Source organism: Lagopus leucura, unplaced genomic scaffold (genome assembly GCF_019238085.1).
Source record: "Lagopus leucura isolate 7727_CA_CO unplaced genomic scaffold, USGS_WTPT01 Super-Scaffold_100024, whole genome shotgun sequence".
Lineage (NCBI taxonomy): Eukaryota > Metazoa > Chordata > Aves > Galliformes > Phasianidae > Lagopus > Lagopus leucura.
Genome location: NW_024962276.1, coordinates 6,517,927 through 6,539,567, shown reverse-complemented (window position 1 = coordinate 6,539,567; position 21,641 = coordinate 6,517,927). Strand labels below are relative to the sequence as shown.

Here is a 21,641-nt window from a genome sequence, read left to right as displayed (position 1 = left end):
GATTTCCTCTTTGTAAATACATTCAAGCTTGCAAAAAGCCCAAACCATCAAACAGCAATTGTTCCTGCAGCTCACAGCTTCATTTCACTTCACAAAACTTTGTAAAATATGCCACAGCTTTTCTCTGAGATTATTCATCTTTCTGAGCCCTCTTGAGTGGCTGCAGCAAAGCCCTATAGAGTATTTCACATACAAGCTGATTCTGAAGAGAGTGGAGGGAGAACCCAACTGAAAGTCCTACAGACATTCTATCATTCCACATTCCTATTATGCTTTAATTAAATAACACATATGGAACAGTAAGCTTTCAAATAGTGTTGTCATCAGGAAAACAACAGCAATAGCAACAGAACAATTGAATCAGAAATGGATCTAATACCCTTAAAAATGAAGAACTGTGTCAAATATTGCTAAATGTACCATTCATATAAGATCTTTCCATCAGACCAGCCTAGAGAGTTTTTCCAGAAGGTTAAGTCAATAGGCTGTAGCTGTCAGGCCAGAAAAAACCTCCAGTTCCAGCTCTGGAGCTATGGAGCTAGATAATTAAATTATTGAATGAAATTACAGAGCATAAGATATCTTTCTAGTCCTACCATCTATCCATATATAAAAGAATAACATATTTGTCTATTCAACAGCAAACTAATTACACTACTTAAAATACCCTGTGGAATCATATACAAATAAAATATAATGCCTGTGCATTAATACATAAATACAGATTACCAATAAACCAGGTTCTTGGCTGGTCGTCCTGGAACTTTGCTGAGCTAAGCATCTGCTTCAGCATTATGATTAACTCCTTCATTATTTTCAGCGCAGGGCTTAGTAAGAAAACTACAAGGAGGTCTCCCTCACTCAGTCTCCAGCTTCTTGCTTTGGCTAAGTGTTCCTTCTCTCCTCCCACTTCCAGCATCAGCTCTTCTCAGTCTTGCCCTGTTCTGATGTGTGCACTATGGGAGCTCTCTGGCATTTTCTGAGCATTGATGTCTCCCCCATCAGCCTACTTGATTTCTGTTTCCTGTGAAGATGTTACTTCTTTCTTACCAGCAGCCACTCCATTACTTTCTGCAATAGTTGTCAGTGACATATTCTACCTCCACAGGGACCTTCTTGTAGGTCTTTTCCAACCTTGGTGTTTCTGTGATTCTGCTCATCAGAATGTGCCAAAGCTGATCAAAAGCAGGAGAAACAAACAAGAAGGAATTTATTCCCTTTTCTTGGGTGTGCATCCCACAGCTTTGGTGGCTTGGTGCCACCAAGCTTCTTAAATAAGATTGAGATCCTCCTCTGTTGTCATGCTGTATGTATACTATGAAAGACCTTGAGAATAAAAAGTCTCTAATGAAAGCATCATGTTAAGTTGCTGCTTGTTTCTCCCAGTCCTCCCAAACACACTTCCTACCAGAAAACAAGCCTTGCATGAAGTATCATTTTATGGAGAAAGTTAAGGGCTCTTTCCTAGTGACTCAGTCAAATTTAATGTGATGATTACTTATTTCACAAGCAGGAATTACAGAACAAGGAAATGGAGGACCCTGTGCACACACAAACAGACATTAAATGCAAGCTGTTTTTTTTTCAATGTAATGAGTGAGATGGCAGGCTGAACGCAACTCCAGAGAAAGCAAGGAAGTGAAAGGAAACACTGAACAGCCGAGAACAAAAATAATAATAATTAAAAAAAGATGACGCATCTCAGGCCATTCCAAACAGTAATTTATTTTCCCTGGAACATCACCATGGCAGCCCCCACAGCAGCATCAACATCTTTCCCATAAACCACAGGGAACGGAAAAATCCTTTCCACTTCCTGCCTCAGCACCTCATTCCTGGCAAGAGCGCTCCCGCTCCCCAGAACTCTCCGCACTCCTGTCTCCAGCAGGCGCTGCACTGGCAGCATGGAACAGAGGTTTTCAACGAGGCCCCTGCACACAGCTCTGGTTACGTGGCCCAGGGAGAGCTCAGAGGCAGCAATGCTGGTCACTGAAGCCAACTGCTGAGGAGTGTGTCTCTCTCCAAATATGGTTGGGTGGACTGAGAGATGGCTGTCGTTTTGGTCCAAGGCTGCTTTGATTATCTTTGCATAGATGGCAGACTCTTGAATCTGAAATCCTGCAGATCAGAAATGTCACGTTATTATTCTGAAGAGGTTTAGTATATGTTACACGTGGAGACTTAAAATGAATATTGAGCAATTTGTTCAGAAAAATGCTGTATACCTTCTTCCTTTGCATCAAAGGTCATTGTTTTTCCAGGATTATGAACTCAGTTCTCTCAATCCAAACTTATCTACTATCTGTCATACCAGAAAACGTTTTCTGATTGAAGAAATGGCTGTTTCTAGTAATACACTATCTGTCTCTGCCTACACTGTGCAAAGTCACAGAAAACAGCACCTCTTAAAGGCAATAATGGCAGACTTCACACACAATTCAGCCACTGAAGCTGAATGCTGAGTTCACTTCAAGAACTCACTGAAAGAAATATTTCAGAGCTTATTTCTGTACTGTGGAACCCAGGAGATTATAAAAAATAAACAACAACAATGAAAACCAAAACACCACAATCATAAACGCCACATTTAAAGCACTTAGATGATAAACATGAGTTTAAATCTTAAAATCCATCAGACTGCTCTAAAATACGCATTAAAAGCAACAGACAAAAATCAAGGGACTCTTTTGGACTGCAGCCACACAAACTCAGAGGCTGTTCTAGAATTTATCGACCTTTCCTTTAAAAAAAACAACTTGCAAAAAACATTCTCTTCTGTTCTTAAAACAAAAGAAACCCCCAAATCTAGAGGCAGTGTGAATGTTGAGCCCAAAGATGACTGTCCAAACACGTTCACTAGCTTCCAAAGGAAATTCCAGACAATGAGGAAGCATGATCAGGCCTACATCCTTGTTCCTTATACGGCATGACAAAACAGCCCTGAGCTTGCTCCTTTACCATAGCTTCCCTTTACCATGATCAACCACAATTTTAAGTCTTAATTACCCTTAAATTAACTTACCTAGCTCTTCTGTCCACTGTGCCACCATGTTCACGAACGTTGCTAGCACATTGCCCCCATTAAGTGATGCTGCCACTGCCAAGTAGTCACCATCAAAGTAAGGAAAGTAAGTGACAGCTGAGGAAGGATCCGGTGTCTCCGGAGGCTGGAAACCCGAGGGCATTGAGATAGTCAGCTGAGCAGAGGTGCTGATATTGAGAACTAGAGAAAAAAAGAAAAAATTCAGTGTTTCCAGTCCTACTCTGAAAGAGGACAATGAGAAAACCAAGCAAGATATCAAAATGATCGTACCTGCATCAGTTCTTTCAGTCAGACAGGAATAAACAGAGCACTGAAAGTCTCCCAGAGCAATTCCCACTTTAGTTCCCTTGGGTATTCCATGCCATGCACTGATTGTCCTGCCTGCAATACTGCCAGGGTCTCCCACCTCTGGAAGCAAGTGAACAGGAAAGCCAGACTTTTTCAATCTGCAATCAGAACAATATCATTGCAGGAAAAAATACCACTGCTGGATTTGCAGATGCTTTCATCTGTTTAAAAAGCTCAGTCCAGTTCCAGTTCAACAGGTTGAGTGAAGAAGAATAGTCTGGAAGAACAAATAGCTTTTCTTTATATACAATCTGATTACCTGAGATGATGAAGCAATACCTGTATAAAAAGTCAGACAGACAAGCAGTTCCACAGTCAAGGGACAATTATAAAAATTCAGCTTTAAATTCTCCAACACAATTTTGAGCAGTCATGCAGTTAGTGGTTCAAAACCAAATCACAAAGAGTTAAGTCCAACAAACTCCTTACGTAAATAAACTGCAAGGCACACTATTTTGCTACAGCAAAAACAGGAGGTTAGTGGGAGTTCAGCATGCCAAATGCAATTTTCTGACACTCTTTCAAGGTATTAGGCACTAATTTACCTTCAGGAGAAGATCTTGGAATCCTGGCCTAACCTAAGCCCTGAAATACACACAGCTTTATGGCTTTGCCCTGAAAGAGCAAATCAGTAAAAATAAATAAATAAAACCAGCTTCCTGCAAGACTTCCCATAGCCTAGAAAATTGTAACTATTATCACTAATAAATCTCAACAGTTACAAGGGAGCTCTGTTGAAAGAAGTTGCCAGTATTAACAGTATTTTATCATCACAGCCTTAGATGCAGCATTCACTTCTTCATCCCATCCCACCATCACACAACAGAAAGAGGGAACAACTCTGATAAGTCTCCCAGCTATGCTGTCTTAGGTATTTCTAAAAATACAGTGCCATAAAATACATAATTTCATGTAACGCAGACACAGACACCACACAGAACAAGAGCAAACCCAACAGTCCTTCAGTACAAGCCACACCACAAGTAAGATCACTCTACTTGTAACACATTCATACTTAGGCCCCAAAATGGTGTTCACTTTACCTGACACAAAGCACGAAACCCACTGATTGACCTTAGCACTTACATGTCAGTATTCCAGCTTTTGTTTCTGGAATTAAAATATCCCCAGCTGGCAGCATTCTGGACAGACATGAGTGGCTTCTTCAAGTCACACAACATGGCAACCACATAGTCATGGATAGTACCAGCTGCATCATAAGACTTCAGAAAGTCTGGACTTTTAAACAAAACATTTTAAAAAGAAAATCAGCAAAGGGAGCTTTTAGACCTTGGAAGCAAGGTTACGTCCAGTGCTATAGGAACTTCAGATGTATGCAGTCCCATCTCCTAAAAACAAAACAGTAATCTCAGTATCTCAGTGATTAAATTGGATTTGGCGGGCTGTTATTGTTTTCTGTTAGTTCATTTTTGCTTGTTTGCTGTTGTGCACGTTTTTAATTGGATTTGTTTTCCAAGCTCTTACCACAGCAGCAACACTGCTGGTATTTCCTCATGGAAGATAGAGACAGTGGCACGAGCTGTCCAGGTTTGAAGGAACAATACAGCAAAACATACAAGGAAGATAATAATTATTTGTACAAGAATGTCACATTCCAGAGCATTCGAGAAAAACAAGTAAATTCCTGCAGTTGCTATAAGATTCACAAACTACACAAATGAATATGTACCAAGTAGTGAAACAGAACGGGAACAAATCAAAGACTTTGGGCTAGTGAGTTGCACAGCTCTAAAGCAAGATCATGTCACATCCCAGGTATCTACTGAACACATGTCGACTGAAAACAACATCTAATAGATATGTCGCTATTTAGCCTCAACTAATGAACGAGGGAGACATCATCTCTGAGATGAACATCTGACATCATCCTGCAGATGAAACTGAAGACCAAATCCTTCTGGTGCAATGTTGTAAGTGAAAAACTGCATCCTCTGCAAAAATGCCACAATAAAGCAGAGCATCAGTAACACTTCATAAGAATCGTGGTGTCTAAAGAAGGAAGGAACTGAAATTAATTTAGGGATTGTTTCTCTAACATCTGGCAGCAACCAGCCAAATCAACTCTGTTACTGTTTTAGGCACGTTTGTACTTTCCACAGTGTGCACAACCAAAGTTAGTGTTCAAGCTATTTCAGTAGACTTTCTTTGAGTAGTAGGCTGGACTATAATTATTTTATTTCTATGTAGTCAAAATTTTTTCCTTTCATTAAAAAGATCTGCAATATTCCTAATGAGGTCAGAAAGACTTGCATGCTGAGTTGCACAGTTTATATTAAAATCTGCCATTACAAATACTCTCTGAATACTTAATATTATGATTACAAGCCCCTGAACTCAGAGTTGTATTAACATGCTACAGGAATACTAATTGTCATATAAATTCAAGATGAGAAACCGTAAGTGAAACAGCCTAACACAGATGCCCTTTTGAGAAACAATGTACCTTTTCTTTAAATACCAGTAGATGGTGGCACAGCCAAATCCTGTAGCCACGCTGATATGTGACTGTGGCAGAGGAAGAGAAGAGAGGAAGGCAGGACTGCAGCGGCCATCTTGCCAAGTAACCAGATGACTGACTTCCTCTGGCTCAAAGATAGGGCCAGTACCTCCCTCTGTCCACTTGCAACCTGAAACACAACAGTGTTTGAGAAGTCCAGTAATTACCAGCAGTGCATTCACTGCCTGGCATTCTTTACTTCCAGATCCTCTGAGTTTGTCAAATACAATGGGGAAAATAAAGCAGAAACAGTGATGTCACCCCAATAGCGATTATAATCAAATTAATTAGTCACAGTTTCCGTCCTACATAACATCATAATTCCAGTCATCCTCAAATAATTTTGCATTTCTGCTGAGAGGTAAGAAGCAGATATGACAGCTCTCAGATACAAGAGTCAAACTGCCACATCATGACTGAAGAGCACAGTATTTGTATGATGGACAGTGCATAGCGTCATCCATCTTTTGAGTCAGTGCAATTGCAAACCTAGTTCTACATGTATTAGGCAATGGACTGCAAAGTACCAAAGAACACCCCCATCCAGAGAAGGATTTAATTCAGTTTTATCAGTCTAGCACTTTTTAATTTTTCCAACAGAGATCACTACACCTTTCGTTAAGCTGTCAGATGTTTCTATGCAAAGGCATCAGTTCAATTATGGCAACTTCTCATGGCTGCACAGAGCCTTCTCAGCAACGTCTGCATTGGTCCAGTGCAGCGTGCTGCTTCCTGCTCCCCATGAGCACTCCTAGGGCAGATTAGACACCTCAGAGCAGCAAATCAAGCAGAGGCTGAGCTCCAGCACTGGCCTGTAATGTCTGCTAGTAGCATGCTCCACAGCACAGCTTCAGCCTCTGCCAACTACTGCTCTCCCAGATAATGCTGGGCTTCAACGTGGGGACAGGACAGGCCACATGCTGTATGCAGTTGGCCCTGTAACCAAAGCAGCTTTTTTGGTTTTGTTGTTGGTGTGGCAGGAGGCTTTCAAGTTGTGCTGTGCCACTTCTCCTTCAGGTCACAGAAGAGACCTGGCTGCTTAACTGACCAGCAAAATACGATTTAAAAGGTTTCTTGGGTTGGATATAGGGCTTTGAAAGTATACACACAGAGTGAAAAGCACCCATGAAAGGTGGGAAATATTACAGGAAACATGACAAGCAAATGGATGCCTTTTCTTGCTGTCTTAATTCCCTGCTCTATCAAATCTGTTTGAAACAATTTTCAAAATGCTCAATTCTAAATGGATCCAAAGAAATATTATTAACCATAAATCTAACCCTAAAGGATGCTATTAAAAATCTAATTTGTATCCCAAAGTGCATGAATTCACTTAGTCTACTCAAACAAATGGGAGCAAACATCCTCTTTCACAAGATATAAATGAAACAAAAGTAGCATGTGGCTTTAGGAAATAAAATATTAACCAATATCACACAAAAATCTGTGCCTATCAGTCTATCACAAACCCAAGAGGTTTTGTTATACAGCCCTTGGGACAGCTGGAAAGCAAGCAACAGCTCCTTCAGTCCATCAGCCCTTGGATTTTTTTTCTTCGCAATCATTTTAGTATTTAAAGTAAAACTGCAACCAGTAATGAATAGCACTGTGTCTCCTTAAGCAATTAAAACTGGCAACTTTTGATAGGCAGTGACCAGCACTTTTGGAAAATTTCTTCTGCAATTTACAATAAATCTGCTTATCTCCTATTACTGATTTTCAGTTTTTCCTCTTACTGTGCTGCCAAGCAGCACTTCAAATTAGCAAAGCAATATTCCCTATTGGATAGCTACTGCTGTGCATAACCTAACATACAGGCCAAGTATAGCTTGCTTTCCAAGGCACACACAGAAGTGTTAATACTGCTTCTGCAGTAGAAGTATTGAGGTACTGAACAAGTAGGTAAGTGTTGCTCTTTTTAATGTCGTTCCCCTCATAAAAAAAAAGTAATCCATGTGGTCCAGAAGTTCTTCCAAACAGCAGCAGATCATACAGGTAGCATATGATGGACAATTAACAATTCACATATAAATGTGAAGGTGGAATTGCCTATAACTGCACTCGCTCCACAGGGATCTCACAAGACTAAACCCTCCAAACAATCTGTGTAAACAATGTGGTTATTTATAGCCAGCAGCTGAAATGACAGTAATTAAAGCAAAATCCCCACAGAAGATGATGAACATGCAGTAGTTTCTTACAGATCACTTCAGCGCTCAGAATTTGTTTTCTGCATCATAATACTCTACACAGGAATGCCAAAAAATTAATGTTACCTTGATCTCTTTTCCAAAACACAATCCCATGCATTTGCCCTGTAATGCCAATGTGACTGACTCTTTGAAGCTGCTGCTGAGGTAGAGCAGCAAGGCATTCATTCAGGGCTCTTATTATCCTCCGGCTGTCCTGCTCCATTCCCTGTAATCATGAAACATTACACTGAGCACAGAGCCATTAGGACTCACTCACTGTATTTATTAAACAAGGCTACTCTAGTCAGAAGCAAAGAACAGAATTCATTTAGCTTAATAGCACGCATTAGAATAATATTCACTACTAAATTGAAAGAAAGAATACAAAATAAACCACAAAACCCCAAAACCAATACTAGCGAATTGAGAATGAGATAACAGCATCTTACACTGAAAGCCAAATATTTCTTAATTTCTTAAGACATAATACTCAAATATACCTTTTTTTTTAAAAAAAAAGTCATGCTTTTGAAGACCAGATTACTTTGACAGATCAGAATGAAGATTGCAAGCCAAAGTACTTAAATACAGCCTACACATACAGATGTGTGCTCTTGTATGTATATAAACTTCTAGGTGTGAAAACGTGGGTGTAGGGAAAAAGGTTGGCCTGTTTGATATCTGCTTAGAAATGAGCCCTTGGAAGCACAATGCTAGCCTAGAGAATGCTGATACTTTATGTTCATGTTTGTGATTCATGCTTTATTTGATTGACCAACACAACAGAAATAAAGCCTTTTAACAGGTGTACATGCTTCTGGTTATTTCCATGGGGAATTTCCAGTTAGGATTCCATCTCACATTGAAGTGCAAAATACCTTCCCAGTTGGCAAGTGCTTGTTGTTTGCTGGCTGGCATCAAAGACAAGGTGATGATTAACAGAACAGGTTTAGGTTGTCTTGTGACACCTGGGACTACAGCAAAAGCGGAATCAGACTTTCTGCAGGCCTGCAGAGTCTCCGTAGTGAAAACTGAGCTTGAGATACCATTTCAGATGTGTGAGAGGCTCAAGCAGAGGCAAGTCATTTACCTCTATGGTGCTACTTAAGGAATGTTCTCAGCAGCTGCCTCCATTTTGAACAAAAAGAGGGAATAAGTTCTTGAAGAATTACTATTCTCACCGAATGCACTATTCTCATTGTAACCTGACCACTTCAGTACTTAACCAGCAGTTTGTGTCCTTCTTAAAATAGCTTTACTCGGCTTTCTTGAAGACCAAGCAAAGAACATATTAATTCTAATTTCAGATACCCAAAAAACATGCAGCAACCACCTGTCACTCCAGGCACAATAATAATAATTAAAAAAATAATAATCCAGGAAAGCCACCAGAGTCCCCATAAACCAGTAACACAACCCAGTCACTATCAGGCAGCCATCCTGGAACCACCAGCAGCACTTCCAGCCCTTACCTGCAGTCCAGCTTCCACACTGCTGGTGTAGGCCTGCGTCTCTCTGGAGCAGCTCTCTGCCACCACCTGCCCTTGCTCTGTCCCCACCACCAGGGCAGCCTTCACAGAGGTTGTGCCCAGGTCTATGCCCAGCACGCAGACAGAATCACGCCCACCCTCCATGGCTGCTTGCAGACGGGACTGCGTTCACCTCGCCCACCACACACCAGCCTACACAGTTCCCGGGCACCACACAGCGTGCTGAGCCCTCACACCGCTTCTCCTCGCCTCTGAGGGAGCTCCGAGGCCCCGCAGCGCGCAGCGAGCGGGAGCCCAGCGCTGAGGGAACAGCCTGGACCCTGCCCTCAGGACTCTGGCCAAACATGTCTCACCCTCACAGCTCCGGGGTGCTACCTCCATCCTGAGCGTGACAAAACGCCCCTTTCCCCAGCCCTCCCCAGCACCCTGCGCATCATTAAGCGAAGCACCAACACACGGCCCGAGCAGCCAGTGCACCCTTCGACCCGCCGCTCTCCCCCCCGCAGCCCGGCGCCCGCTTCGCTCGGACGCGCCCAAGATGGCGCCCGGGAGCGGCCACAGCGTGACACCGCTCGGCGGAGCGTGAGGCGAGGAGGCGATAGGCAGTCGCCTCACGTGAGGAGTTGAAAAGGGAAGAGCCGGGCTGTGTGGGACAGAGCTGCGGCGCTAGAAGGAGGTATGTGGGCTTTATCGGGTGCTGCTACCCAGGTATAATGCACCCTAAAGCGTCGGCTGGCTCCTCTTCACCGCGCCCCTGAGGGGAGGGCGGCGAGAACTACAAGTCCCAGCGTGCGCCGCGCGGCCACGGGAGGACGGGCTGCGGGGGTGCAGTGGCTGCTGAGATTTGTAGTTCCGGGAGGAGGGGGGGGGCGGCCGAGTGGCGGGAGCAAGGTGAGCGCTGGGGGGGGGGCACCTCTAGGGCCGTCTGGCAGATGGGGACTGACAGAGTAACGCCTTTTTGGGCTGGGATGGGGCTGTTTTAGAGCTGTGAATGGGCTGGTGCCCTCCCAAAGTTTGTAGGGTCTGAGCAGAGCCTTTTTTTTCTTTTTCTTTCTCGTGCAGTTCATCCACCATGAAGATGAGACAGCTCTTCCCTCCTGTTCTGCTCCTCGCACTTGTGCTGCTGGGGCACGGCGATCAGTGCTCGGCTGTCCCTGCTCGGACCCAGAGAGGTGGGTGAGGGGGCTCAGAGGCATCCCCCAACTCACACTTCGGGGGAGACCTCACCTCCCTCAGCTCTGCTTCCATACCAACCTTTGACTTTGCACGCTGTGCTGAGGCGGTGTTCTCACACACAGACCACTATCGCAGGACACTTGCCATATACTTCAAGAGTCACGCTTGGATCTCACTTGAACATCCGGTTATCTCGTGCACCTCAAGCAGTAATTTTAAACTGAATTTTAAACGCTATACCTACCAAGTTACTGGGATCACATCACAAGCAGTGTCAGTTTAAAGTACCGTATTGCTTCCTCTTGTGAACTTTTGCTACAATTCAAATATTTAGATTGCTTCTTTGTGACATGTTCGATGGTTATTTAGTTCCCCTTTTAAGTTGTTTAGTCTCCTTGAAGTACTGATTTATTTTTTTATTTATTCTAATATTACCCTGCAAATAGTAATGGACAATTTTCTTTTCCCCCCTCAGATGGAGTCATTGTACTCTCTGTCCCTGAAGTGGTTTTGTTAGAAAATGAGAGTTCAACAAATGTCACGATATCTCTGAGGTAAAATGATGAATTGAAACTTTGTTTTGTAGGCTTTTTTTTTTTTTTTTTTTTTTTTTTTTTTTTTTTTTTTTTTAATGAAACTGGGAGGAGAAAGAAGGTAGAACTTCACCATAGATAGAAACTTCCCTACAGACTTAGTTAACTGTGCATAGAGAACTTGATCTGAGTGTGACTGGCCACTTCTAGACCATCACATCACTAAGTACCACTTTGGACCAAGATAGAGCCACAGCATCTGAAATATAGTTGGTCTCCAGCAATATCCTATACCATTTGTATGGAAAATTGAGCAGAAGATATTTCATACTGTCTACCTTGTATTAGCTGATTGAACTACCTTCTATATGTAAACTTAGAGTTCCTCCACTTCTTAAATGGTGCTGAAGAGAAAGTTGCGTTTCTTAGAAGGATCACAAAATTTCACCAAAAAATTTCACCATTTCAAAGAAATGCAATGACTCCAGATTAGGGACTGAGGCACTCAGTCTCATTGTTCAGTACAATGCATTTTGTAGCTGTGTTTTTGCTATCTTGGGCCTCTCCCAGGAAAGGAGTGTTAAATACTTACACTTAAAGATTCCAAAGGACAGAGGTGTATGTGAAGGGAATAGCCAGGTGATAGTGTAGTAAATGTGATGAAGAGGAAAATAGCAAAACTGGGTGCAACAGATTGGAACTCTTATTTCTGCAAAGAAGCATGTAGCAATTTTGTTCACAGACAGCTACAGGCATTTGAACCTTATGATACAGAGTGTACTGCTGTGCAGTCAGACCTCCTGGACAAACGCTTAGAGGAGTTCTTGGGTAAAGCTGTTCAGAACTACTTTACTTTTTTATCTTATATCACTACTGTAATTTCTGCTTATTATTTCCTCAGTACTGTCTATCCTTTGTGCCTCTCATAGTCCCCAAAATCCTACCATTGAGCTTGTTATTCCCCTTCAGGTAATGGTTTTGCTATGCTATTTGTGTGGAACAGAGGCAAAATGTGGTCATGTAACTGTTCAGTGCCTGTCACTAGTTCAGATAAAAATCAGTACAGTGTTCACAGATGTGGTGTTGCTGTCCTTTTGAGTACTAAGTAAGTAGGTACTATTATGTGCAGGCTGTTTGTTATGTTCATTGCAGCTCTGAGGAATTAGCAGATACAAAGATTGTTGCAGGGCTGTGAGAGCGAACTCAGGCACCAGTCTAACTTGGCTCTTCCATCTTTACAGGGCTCCATTAAATGAGACATTGGTGATAACTCTTAATATTACACATTCATCAAAACACAGCACCATTGTTGAGCTACCAGATGAAGTAAGTGATAGAATGGACTTATGACTCTATGCAAAAGCCTGTTGCTAGTATGGTGCAACTTTCCTCATTCTTTCCTCCACTTTGCCTTGCAGATTCAGCTGCCTGCAGGTCACACTAAGGCAGGCTTTCAAGTGAAAGCAGATGATGTTGGACAAGTAACAGTTTATCTTTATACCAGTAATTCCAACTTAACTGGGTGAGAAACTGATTTTTAGTTCTGCTCACTATACTGCTTTGTAGAATCTGGGCTTCACAGAATCCTCTCCCTGTAGCTAACTGGACATGGACAATACATAGTTGAGAAGATGTAGTGACTCTTCAGCAACCCTCAAGGTAGTCAGACAAATATGAGCTATGGGAACTGGAGTGGTATAATATTGATATTTTGGACTTTTACCAAGGTGACTGTGAGCACTTATGGCTTTTTAGTCTGCTTTTAATAACCTACCCCCAAAGTCTCAAAAATACATGTTCTGATCCAGGAAACGTTTGTCAGTGCCTAGTAGGAAACTACAGTTAGTGTGCAGAGCTTGTTCTGGAGTGCTAATGCTGTATGTCCACATAATCGTAAGGAGGTGCAGGTGTTCTGCTTCCTGGTTAGGGGAGCCCTCTGTTCACAGATTCTGGTCCTCTCTACCAGGAAAACAATCTAGCAAAAGGGAAGAAACTGGATTCTAGTTCCATGTTGCCCAGATGCTACTTATTAACAGGATAGTCCTGTGTTAGTTCCTCGTTTTACTTCTCCTTTTAAGACTTGCAGTAAAAGCAGAGGTAACCACATTCAGAAAGCGATCAACAGGCCAGGCATGATCATGGGGCTTTGCTGGCAGAGCATGAAAAGTGAAACTGCTCTTGCATAACAGACCTTGTGCTTAGACTGTGGGAATCATAGGCACAAAATAGCCTTTTTGAAGATTTCTATGTAGAATAGAAAGAAAAAGGCTGAGGATAGGAGTAGGACATACCCTAAATATAACAGGAACACTAAATAAAGGGGGAAAAACCTCAAGGAAACTATTTCTGAACCTTTGTTTTGTCTCAATGCCTGGACTCTGCTTGCTTTTCCTCTATGAGCAGAACAAGGCAAAAGACTGTGAAATAAAGTATGAGCAGGCAAATTAACCTTTGTATTAACCTTCAGACCTAGGATTCAATTTCAAGTGATTCATAGCATCATAGTGAAATATGCTGATGAGGTGATTGGATGGATCTATTTCCTTGCTTGGTCTATCTCCTTCTATCCTCAACTGTTTGAGAACTGGCGACGAAAAAGGTAAGGAAACGTAAGATGCATTTGCAGGTCCCTTAAGCACTTCTGAAAATCGTGTTCCGAGGTTCAGGGACAATCTTTGTTCTTGGGAATTATGCACGAAAAGATTGGGGGCAGGAAGAGAAGCAGAATAAAGTTTGGGCCTGAATTTATGCAGCACCAGTGAGCTTTTACATACGTAGATCAGAAGAAATTCTGATTCTGAAGTTTGCCACCCAGTATTAACTCCTGATAGAGGGGGGCTTCCATGTTTCCTGTGATGTCACGTTGCATGTATCATCTGGCCAAGGCACTTGTGCTGACACCCTTAAAATTTACTTCCCCTGTGAGCTGCTTACTAGACAGCAATTTGTAGTGTTATCATTAGATTAGCTCCCTTTAAACAAAGTGACTGCAAGTAGGAAAACTGTAGTATGAAAACTGAAGCAATCACTCTGGCAAATATGCACTGCTGCTTCTGTGGATTTAGACTGGCATGATTTTTATCTGGCTGAGCCCATGAAGAGGTAAACTTAGACAGCAACAAGCTTGGCAGTGAGAGCAGTTGTGAATGCTGATATGTGGCATACAAAAGGATACTTCACCTTACTACTCAATGAACTCAGCATCATGTTGTCACAACACCTACAGCTTTGGATTTCAACAAAAAGAAAAAAAAAAAATTGCCTATCTGGCTGTATGTTCTAGGGATAAGTAATCCCTTAAGTTTAATCATATTTTTCTCCTTCTCTAGTGTTGTTGGACTAAGCTTTGACTATATAGCACTAAACCTTACTGGCTTCATAGCATACAGTGTGTTTAACGTTGGACTCTTCTGGATTCCCTTAATTAAGGTAATCATTATTCTCTTTACTATTTTTCAGGAGTGGAGGTATCTACATAAGGGACTTATGACACTTAGCTAGTTTTGGTTTCTCTTGCACTTAGGAAGAATTCTTACTCAGTTACCCCAGTGGAGTGAACCCTGTGGCTATCAATGATGTTTTCTTCAGTCTCCATGCAGTAGCTCTAACACTGCTCACCATTATCCAGTGCTGTATTTATGAGGTAAGACTCAATGCTGGACTGCTTGGGTCGCTCTGGCAGAGCTCCCTCTGCTGGACTCACCCTACCAGCCTACTGAAGTCATCTATCTTCCCTCCCTTTCAGTGGCCGTTACAGTCCAGCAGCCTTATCTTTTGAGTTAGCCACTCCTGCAAGCTTTGCTACTTCAGCCACATGAACATTCTGAGCTTACAAGTAAACTCTTTAAAGACCCAAAATAACTAAAGCAAATAGGCAAGTTATAAAGTTTCCATATCAATCTCTAGTCAGCACATAGATCATAGTTCTACACAGTACAAATACTCACACATTTTGATTCTTCACCTTTCAGAGTGTTCTTTGCACTAGGAGATTCCCTGCAATTGACTTCCCCCAGCTCCACCTAAAATAGCTGCAGAGGCCCATTTATAATTCTCACCCACTTCTCAGGTGAGACTGATCACTAACACTCAGGTGGCCATTGTAAAAGCTCTGATCTGAACAGGTGATTTGCTTTACCTAGTAACTGTGTTTTGAGGTGCTTCCTCTGGTGATGCTAAACCTGAAGCTGTAACAGCTGTTTATCACTGTTGTGGAGAGCAATATCACTTTATACTAAAGAATGGGGAGACAATGACTTTTACAGCAGTGGCTTTAGTGGCCTTCTGCATATACAGGAACTGTTGATGTCATCAGACTAAATACAAGAGCTTGTTATGGGTGGTGGCACTGAATCATAGGTATCATAAATCTTCAAAAATACTGCAGCAACGTTTTTCTTATGAACGACAGCATTCTAAAGAATGCTTTTGAATATTGCACAAAAGCTGCTGCAAACCTACAGCTGCTGGCTTAGAGTTCTCTGGTGGTATGAGCCTAACTGGTACAGCAGTGGGTTTTGAACTGGAACCTTCTGTAGTACTGAGCTTGTTTTTTATCTAACAAGTTTCTGGCACGTAGGACCAAGGGCATTCTAAGTATATCTGCATTTCTCTTTCAGCGAGCAGGTCAGAAAGTATCCAAAACTGTTGTTGGACTACTGGCACTTGCATGGATTTTTACGTTTACAACGTTGTTTCTTGCTGCAGCTGAGGAGATGACATGGCTACAGTTCTTATTCTGCTTCTCTTACATTAAGTTAGCAGTGACACTGATAAAATATTTTCCACAGGTAAGCCTGAACTTTTCTGTTTTTATGTTAGGGTAATAGTAACATAAGTCTAAAGCACACGTTCTTGAAAGTCAGACTAAACTAAACCAGCAATTGTTGTTTGTTGGCCTTTTAGTGACAAAATAATGTAAAGCTCCTACATAGTATATGTCATAAATGCACTCTTTTATTGGGATTGCCCAGGGCCCAGCTACTAAAAAGCCCATATGAACAAAGATGCCTTAGTATGTGAGCTGTCTTACCAGCTAAGAACATCTTTAACTTATTTGAAGACTGGAATGAGATTTCCTCTAACACAACACTGCAGTAGACAGCAGAGTCCTGTCTGGTCTTAGTCTTGGCTGGGTGCAGAAACAAACAGGTGATTGGCACACCAAACTTCTTGTTACACATTCAGGCATATATGAATTTCCGTCGGAAGAGTACAGAAGGATGGAGCATTGGAAATGTATTATTAGATTTCATCGGTGGAAGCTTCAGCCTTCTGCAGATGTTTTTGCAGTCATACAACAATGGTAAGGCTGAATCTCAGCTGGTGGGGCCTCTGTAATGGGGTGGGAGAAACTTGCTGCAACACAAACAAAAACCTACAGGATTTTACCTTGGGAGACTGTGCTACTGTAGCTGTCCTTGTACAAAGAATTAAGAATGTCTCTATTTCTAGAAGATAGAAAATAATGTAGCTATTTTGAAGAAACAACAGGAGGAGTTATTTGCTTTGTACCAACTGTCTGTTAGTTAGTCTTAAAGTATTGAAGTAATGTAACAGTAATGTATTGAAGTGAAGTAACAAATGTGAACTTCTTTACTTTGTATGGCGTGGTCTTGCAGTCTTAAGATGAACTCATCAAGTTAGTCTTAACCTTTAATCTTGTGTTTGACAGATGAGTGGAAATTGATCTTTGGAGATCCAACCAAATTTGGCCTGGGTGTCTTCTCCATCATCTTCGATATTGTTTTTATGGTTCAGCACTACTGCCTTTATAGGAGATGGGGGTATGAACCTTGTGAATGACAGCTCTGAACATTAAGAACTGAACTTGCCTCTTCCTGGCCAAGGGATTTGAAGATGCCTACTACCAGTTATCAGAAATACTGATTATTTATTCTGATCTGTTTATATTTTAATCTGCCCTGGTATGGAATACAAGCTGCCTTGCCAAATACTTTAAAGGATATCAGGCTATCTAGCCTCCACTTGCAGATGGAAGACTCATGCCTGTGGAACTAACAACAGGAAAGAAACCAAAACTGCATTTTTTCAATTGTGTACCACTCCCAAAGTTCTGGCTTCCAAAAATGAGATCATATTAAACCACTTAAGATATTAATAACTAAAGGTGGTCTGTGGATTTAAGCTCTGCTGCTGCTGACTCTTTGCAGACCAAACCACAGTAGAGCACCGCTCAGGATGGCTGGCAACAGCAGTAGTGGTAACTGAAGGAGTAATGAAGTTGCTAGGGGAATAACTAAAAAAAAAAAAAAAAAAAACAAAAAAAGACAACTACAGCTGTTAGAACTTTTTCTCTAGGAGGAAAAAAAAAAAAGCACTGATAATAAGAAACTGTATTCCTAGCTCACTTAAGCCTCTTTCAAAGGTGCTAAGACAAATGCACTAACTTAACTCTGCTTGGTTCCACTGACATGCCTTGAATTCTAAACTGTGGATGGTAATGATTAGACTGTCAAAGGTGTTGTTTTGAAGTGGATCATGTCAATTAACAGCCCACTAATTAAAGGTATCAAACACATTTTTGTTCTGTGCAACTTTCCAAGTATGTGTTGTGTGTTCCAGGAAATTGCTACAAAAACCCAACAATGAAATCAGAACTTGCTAACCTTGACTGCATTGTAATGATGTAGTCCAAAATCTGTCATTTGAAGGCAGAAATGATGTCTCAGCTGGAAGCAGTTGAGTGATATGGCATTATTAAATGTAAGGAGAAACAACTCAGGTAATCCAACTTTGTTTTATTGTGTGTAAAATCAAGTGAAATAGCAGTACAAATAGGAGCAGTTTTTACAGTAATAAAAATAACTCCAGCTTGAAAACCTTAAAATTTACCACTGAATTCTTAAGTTACAAAATCCAAAAGCAGTATTGGAGTAATTTAATAGATATAAAAATGGTAAACATCTGCACACGTGTACAGAAGTCTGAGATCCAGTAATAAAACATACATACATGGCACAGCAGTAATGTACTGAATAAGTTAGACTACCACCTCAAGTTCTATTTACAAGCTTACCTGAAGATTGCTTAAGGAGAGTATCAATAAATGAATCAATGGAGGTGGGTTAGAAACTCCAGTTTGGGGATAACTGTAAAGCTAGCTCGTTAACAAACCACTAGTATGCCATGTAATTATTTGTGCAGAAATTTAAATTTGGTCAAGAGGCACTTGGACAATTTACTGGCATATTCATCTCTTCAATCAATAAGTCAGTCATCTGAACAATCTTCTAGATTGAAAGACAGACTAAAATCCACCCTTCCCACTTCAACAACAGTGAAGAAACTGGAGACTATAGATACAAGCAGCTCTTTTGGTAAGTCTAGCAACAGCATTTTCTTAATTTGCTCATCCTGGTTCATATTACTTTCATTTAAACTTGATTCATTTGTTATAAATTACTTAGGAACAAGGAGAATTAAGTTTTCTTCAATACCAAAGTTGAACTGTAGTGTCTCAAAACTTTTAATACCTGCTAAGTGTGCTAAATCTAACAGGTATTAATAACATACTCAGTTGTTTGGCTGAAAAGGCTGCTCTGTACAGCAAGTCTTTGCAGTAAGCCATAATGCCCCCAAACCTTCAGCATACTCTGTCTAACCAGCACACAATGTGAGATGAGTACAGTGCTCCTTTCTACAGCAGCGTGCAACTCTCAGTCCAGGCATTTTAATTAGATAACATGGGAGGACAGGACAGCTCACTTCTAAAAGCTTAAGTACAGCAACCCCTCTTATCTTACTTGGCAGAAGCCAAATTCTTCTTGAATAGGAAACATTTGTGCTACAGAAGAATCTTGGTAGAACTGAAGCTTTTCTGAGCGCTTCCTTAGATAGTTAGGGGTTGGCCTGTCTTCCTGAAAGCCATGATTATAATAAGGTATTCTTCCCGTGTACCTGCAGGGAAAGCTTTATAGAAGCACTCTGAGGGGACTAAACTTTAACTACTGTTAATTATACCAGAGAAAGTAAAAATAGTGTTTACCACATTTTGGAACATGTACTTTTTCCAGACAATCCTTCCTCACTTGATATCCAGTCTGTGCATCTCCCTCCCTAACCCTTCCCCAGCTTGATCACCGATTAGGACATCATGGATTGCTGCACAGCCTTCTGCAGAGATTGTCTGGTCACCAGCAGCCGGACCACTTCTTCATTTCTTTTTGTCAGCCTCTTCCTAGCTTGGTCGTGGGTCACCATTGTCATATCCCAGCCATTCACCTAGGAAAGCAACGTGAGGCTTCAGTATGCAAAGAGGCTGTTGGCTGCCTGTGGATGACATACACCTAGCAGCTCTTCTCAAAACCCAGTCTATGGAAACAAGCTGTGGACTCATAAGTGTCCTATAATTAACTGCTCTGTAAGTATATCTAGTACTTAGTTCTCAGAGCACACCTGTTTTTGTAAGCCTTACAAACTGCCCTGGAAAGTGCCTAGAAGAAAGAAATCTGCCTGTAGTGTGCACGTGGTACTGGATTAGCACTCGTCTTTGTGCTTACCTGCATGATCTTGTCCCCAATCTGTAGTCCTGCAATTTCTGCTGGGCCTCCTTCTGTCACCCTTGTTACATAAATACCCTGGGGAAGAAAAAAAAACATTCACTTACTGTGAGTAGACTTTACAGAAAAGCCATTCTACCTAACAGTGCAAAAACACATGGTAGCATATTACAGCATTCTAGATAAAAACAGGTTTGTCCAGTGTTGAAGAACAGAAAAGTTGAGGAGAGCTAACTTAAACATGGGCTCAGACTGCAAAAGATACCAACAAAATAACTTCAGCCAACAGTGTGAGAGGACAGAAACCAGATGCACTCCAGGAGTGCTTGCTGGCTGAATTTAACATGCTCTAACCTTGTCAGTCTTATCTTCAGAGAAAGGATTTTGAGTAGGGTCCTGATCAATGCCACCTCCGATGCTGAATCCCAGGATCAAGTTGTCACCTTGGCGAAGCTTATGTATTTCAATTCTTTGCTAAAAAGAGAAGATGACAAAATAACTGCATTGTGATTACTGACAAATGTCAAGACCTCTTCAGACTGTTCTGTGTCTGCCACAGGTACCATAAAGCTCAGGTAACTCTAGGAGAGAAGGCTGTACCACAGCCTCAGCAGGAGTTATTACTCACAATACCTGCAGGTTTGATGGATGATTAACAGATCTAAAAACTGCTGGCAACACAGAACTATCACAAAGCATTTGCTATCTTTTCGTCACATGCAGTCGAAGTGTCAATTGGCTCTAAGCCATTCTCAGCCCTACCCTATGACAGCAGAACAGGAAACCACCTGCAGGTAGGAGGGCACTCACACCTTTATACAGCTGTGCTCCAAGTCAGTCCTTCACCACCACCCTGAGAAACAAGGGGAAAGTAGTTTTCTAAACATGAGTCACATCTTGCTGACTGCTCATCACTCACATCTCACCAGTGCTGGTTTTTATCAGCTCCTGGCATTCCTCCTCACCCTGCCAGTCACAGTGCCGACCTATTAATAGGATGTTTTCCCTTACGAACGTTATCAGCATCTCTGTAACGCAGAGGTGGGCTCCTTACTGCCTGTTGAATGCAGGCAACTGACAAACACTGCCCACGAATATCGCGCAGCAGCCAGCTGCGATTCCCAGCTGACAGGGAAAGGCGCAGCCCCAGCTGAGACAGCGACAATCAAAGCTGCTTTGGAACTCGCAGCTGAAGGGCAGGGCGTGCCCAGAGCCACGCGGGCAGCGCTGCACGGCCCCGCTGCTCTACCTACGGGCAGACGCGCAGGCTTCCCTCGCACCGCTCTAATTAAGGTCGCTCACAGCCTGTAAAAGCGGGTCCTGCGGCTACGGAACAAAGAAACGGCATCGCGAAGTGTCACACCGCGCTCAGAGGAGCGGTTCCTCCAGCGCCGGATCACGACAGCTGAATTTCCCCTTTCTCAGCAGCACAACCGGGCGGGACGAAGCCGCTCGGAGCTCTCCTCTGTCCAGATCTCGCACCGAGAGAAGGAGCGATGCGGCTCAGCTCCAGCGAGCGAACAGCGGTACGGAGCCAGCGACCGCACCCTCCTCCCACTCCTGCGCCCGGGATGGTCCAGCACTGACCCGCTCCCTCCACCCGCACCGAATCCCGCCGCCCGCCCACCCGATCCCGGCTCGTCTCGCCTCACCACCACGGCGGTGACAGGCTGTCCCGGCACGTACGACATGGCCCCACACACCCGGCCGCCGCCGCCGCCGCCCGAACAAAAGCGCCTCCGCCGACCCCGCCCCCTGCTGCCCTCAGCCACTCAGGCGCCGCCTCGCCCTCCGCCTCGCAGCTCCTGCCGGAAGTGAG

The 21,641-nt window shown here is 42.5% G+C and overlaps 3 protein-coding genes across 4 annotated transcripts; 1 reads left to right on the top strand and 2 right to left on the bottom strand.

Moving 5' to 3' along the window:
- Positions 1-1,704: 1,704 nt before the first annotated feature.
- SHPK (sedoheptulokinase) lies at positions 1,705-10,004 on the bottom strand. Its single transcript, XM_042879502.1, has 7 exons — positions 9,574-10,004; positions 8,186-8,327; positions 5,856-6,039; positions 4,478-4,630; positions 3,314-3,489; positions 3,023-3,223; positions 1,705-2,118 (listed from the first exon to the last, which is right to left on the bottom strand). Exons 1-7 carry the CDS (start codon positions 9,733-9,735, stop codon positions 1,724-1,726), a joined length of 1,413 nt encoding a protein of 470 aa, XP_042735436.1. The 5' UTR covers positions 9,736-10,004; the 3' UTR covers positions 1,705-1,723.
- Positions 10,005-10,106: 102 nt separating this feature from the next.
- On the top strand, positions 10,107-18,044 carry CTNS (cystinosin, lysosomal cystine transporter). Of its 2 annotated transcripts, none has more exons than XM_042879503.1 (11): positions 10,107-10,267; positions 10,654-10,763; positions 11,243-11,321; positions 12,542-12,626; positions 12,719-12,822; positions 13,768-13,899; positions 14,630-14,729; positions 14,824-14,943; positions 15,920-16,090; positions 16,488-16,605; positions 16,975-18,044. In XM_042879503.1, exons 2-11 carry the CDS (start codon positions 10,664-10,666, stop codon positions 17,103-17,105), a joined length of 1,140 nt encoding a protein of 379 aa, XP_042735437.1. In that variant the 5' UTR covers positions 10,107-10,267; positions 10,654-10,663; the 3' UTR covers positions 17,106-18,044. The 2 variants fall into 2 exon arrangements, with proteins under 2 accessions (XP_042735437.1, XP_042735438.1); XM_042879504.1 differs by lacking the exon at positions 10,107-10,267 and adding an exon at positions 10,458-10,482.
- TAX1BP3 (Tax1 binding protein 3) lies at positions 18,042-21,571 on the bottom strand. The gene is made up of 4 exons (XM_042879506.1): positions 21,475-21,571; positions 20,177-20,296; positions 19,823-19,900; positions 18,042-19,544 (listed from the first exon to the last, which is right to left on the bottom strand). The coding sequence occupies exons 1-4, from the start codon at positions 21,511-21,513 to the stop codon at positions 19,407-19,409; spliced, it is 375 nt and encodes a 124-aa protein (XP_042735440.1). The 5' UTR covers positions 21,514-21,571; the 3' UTR covers positions 18,042-19,406.
- Positions 21,572-21,641: the final 70 nt, after the last annotated feature.

Bases quoted from the DNA above. Each gene is read 5' to 3' on its own strand.
- SHPK (XM_042879502.1), bottom strand. From the start codon at position 9,735: ATGGAGGGTGGGCGTGATTCTGTCTGCGTGCTGGGCATAGACCTGGGC. The intron at 6,040-8,185 runs GTAACATTAATT...GTTGTGTTTCAG, and splicing joins GTTTTGGAAAAGAGATCAAG to GTTGCAAGTGGACAGAGGGA. The intron at 2,119-3,022 runs GTAAGTTAATTT...TCTGATCTGCAG, and splicing joins ACAGTGGACAGAAGAGCTAG to GATTTCAGATTCAAGAGTCT.
- CTNS (XM_042879503.1), top strand. From the start codon at position 10,664: ATGAAGATGAGACAGCTCTTCCCTCCTGTTCTGCTCCTCGCACTTGTG. The intron at 10,764-11,242 runs GTGGGTGAGGGG...TTCCCCCCTCAG, and splicing joins CCCTGCTCGGACCCAGAGAG to ATGGAGTCATTGTACTCTCT. The intron at 13,900-14,629 runs GTAAGGAAACGT...CTCCTTCTCTAG, and splicing joins GAGAACTGGCGACGAAAAAG to TGTTGTTGGACTAAGCTTTG.
- TAX1BP3 (XM_042879506.1), bottom strand. From the start codon at position 21,513: ATGTCGTACGTGCCGGGACAGCCTGTCACCGCCGTGGTG. The intron at 19,901-20,176 runs GTTAGAGCATGT...TTTCTTCCCCAG, and splicing joins CTGAAGATAAGACTGACAAG to GGTATTTATGTAACAAGGGT. The intron at 19,545-19,822 runs GTAAGCACAAAG...TTGCTTTCCTAG, and splicing joins TTGGGGACAAGATCATGCAG to GTGAATGGCTGGGATATGAC.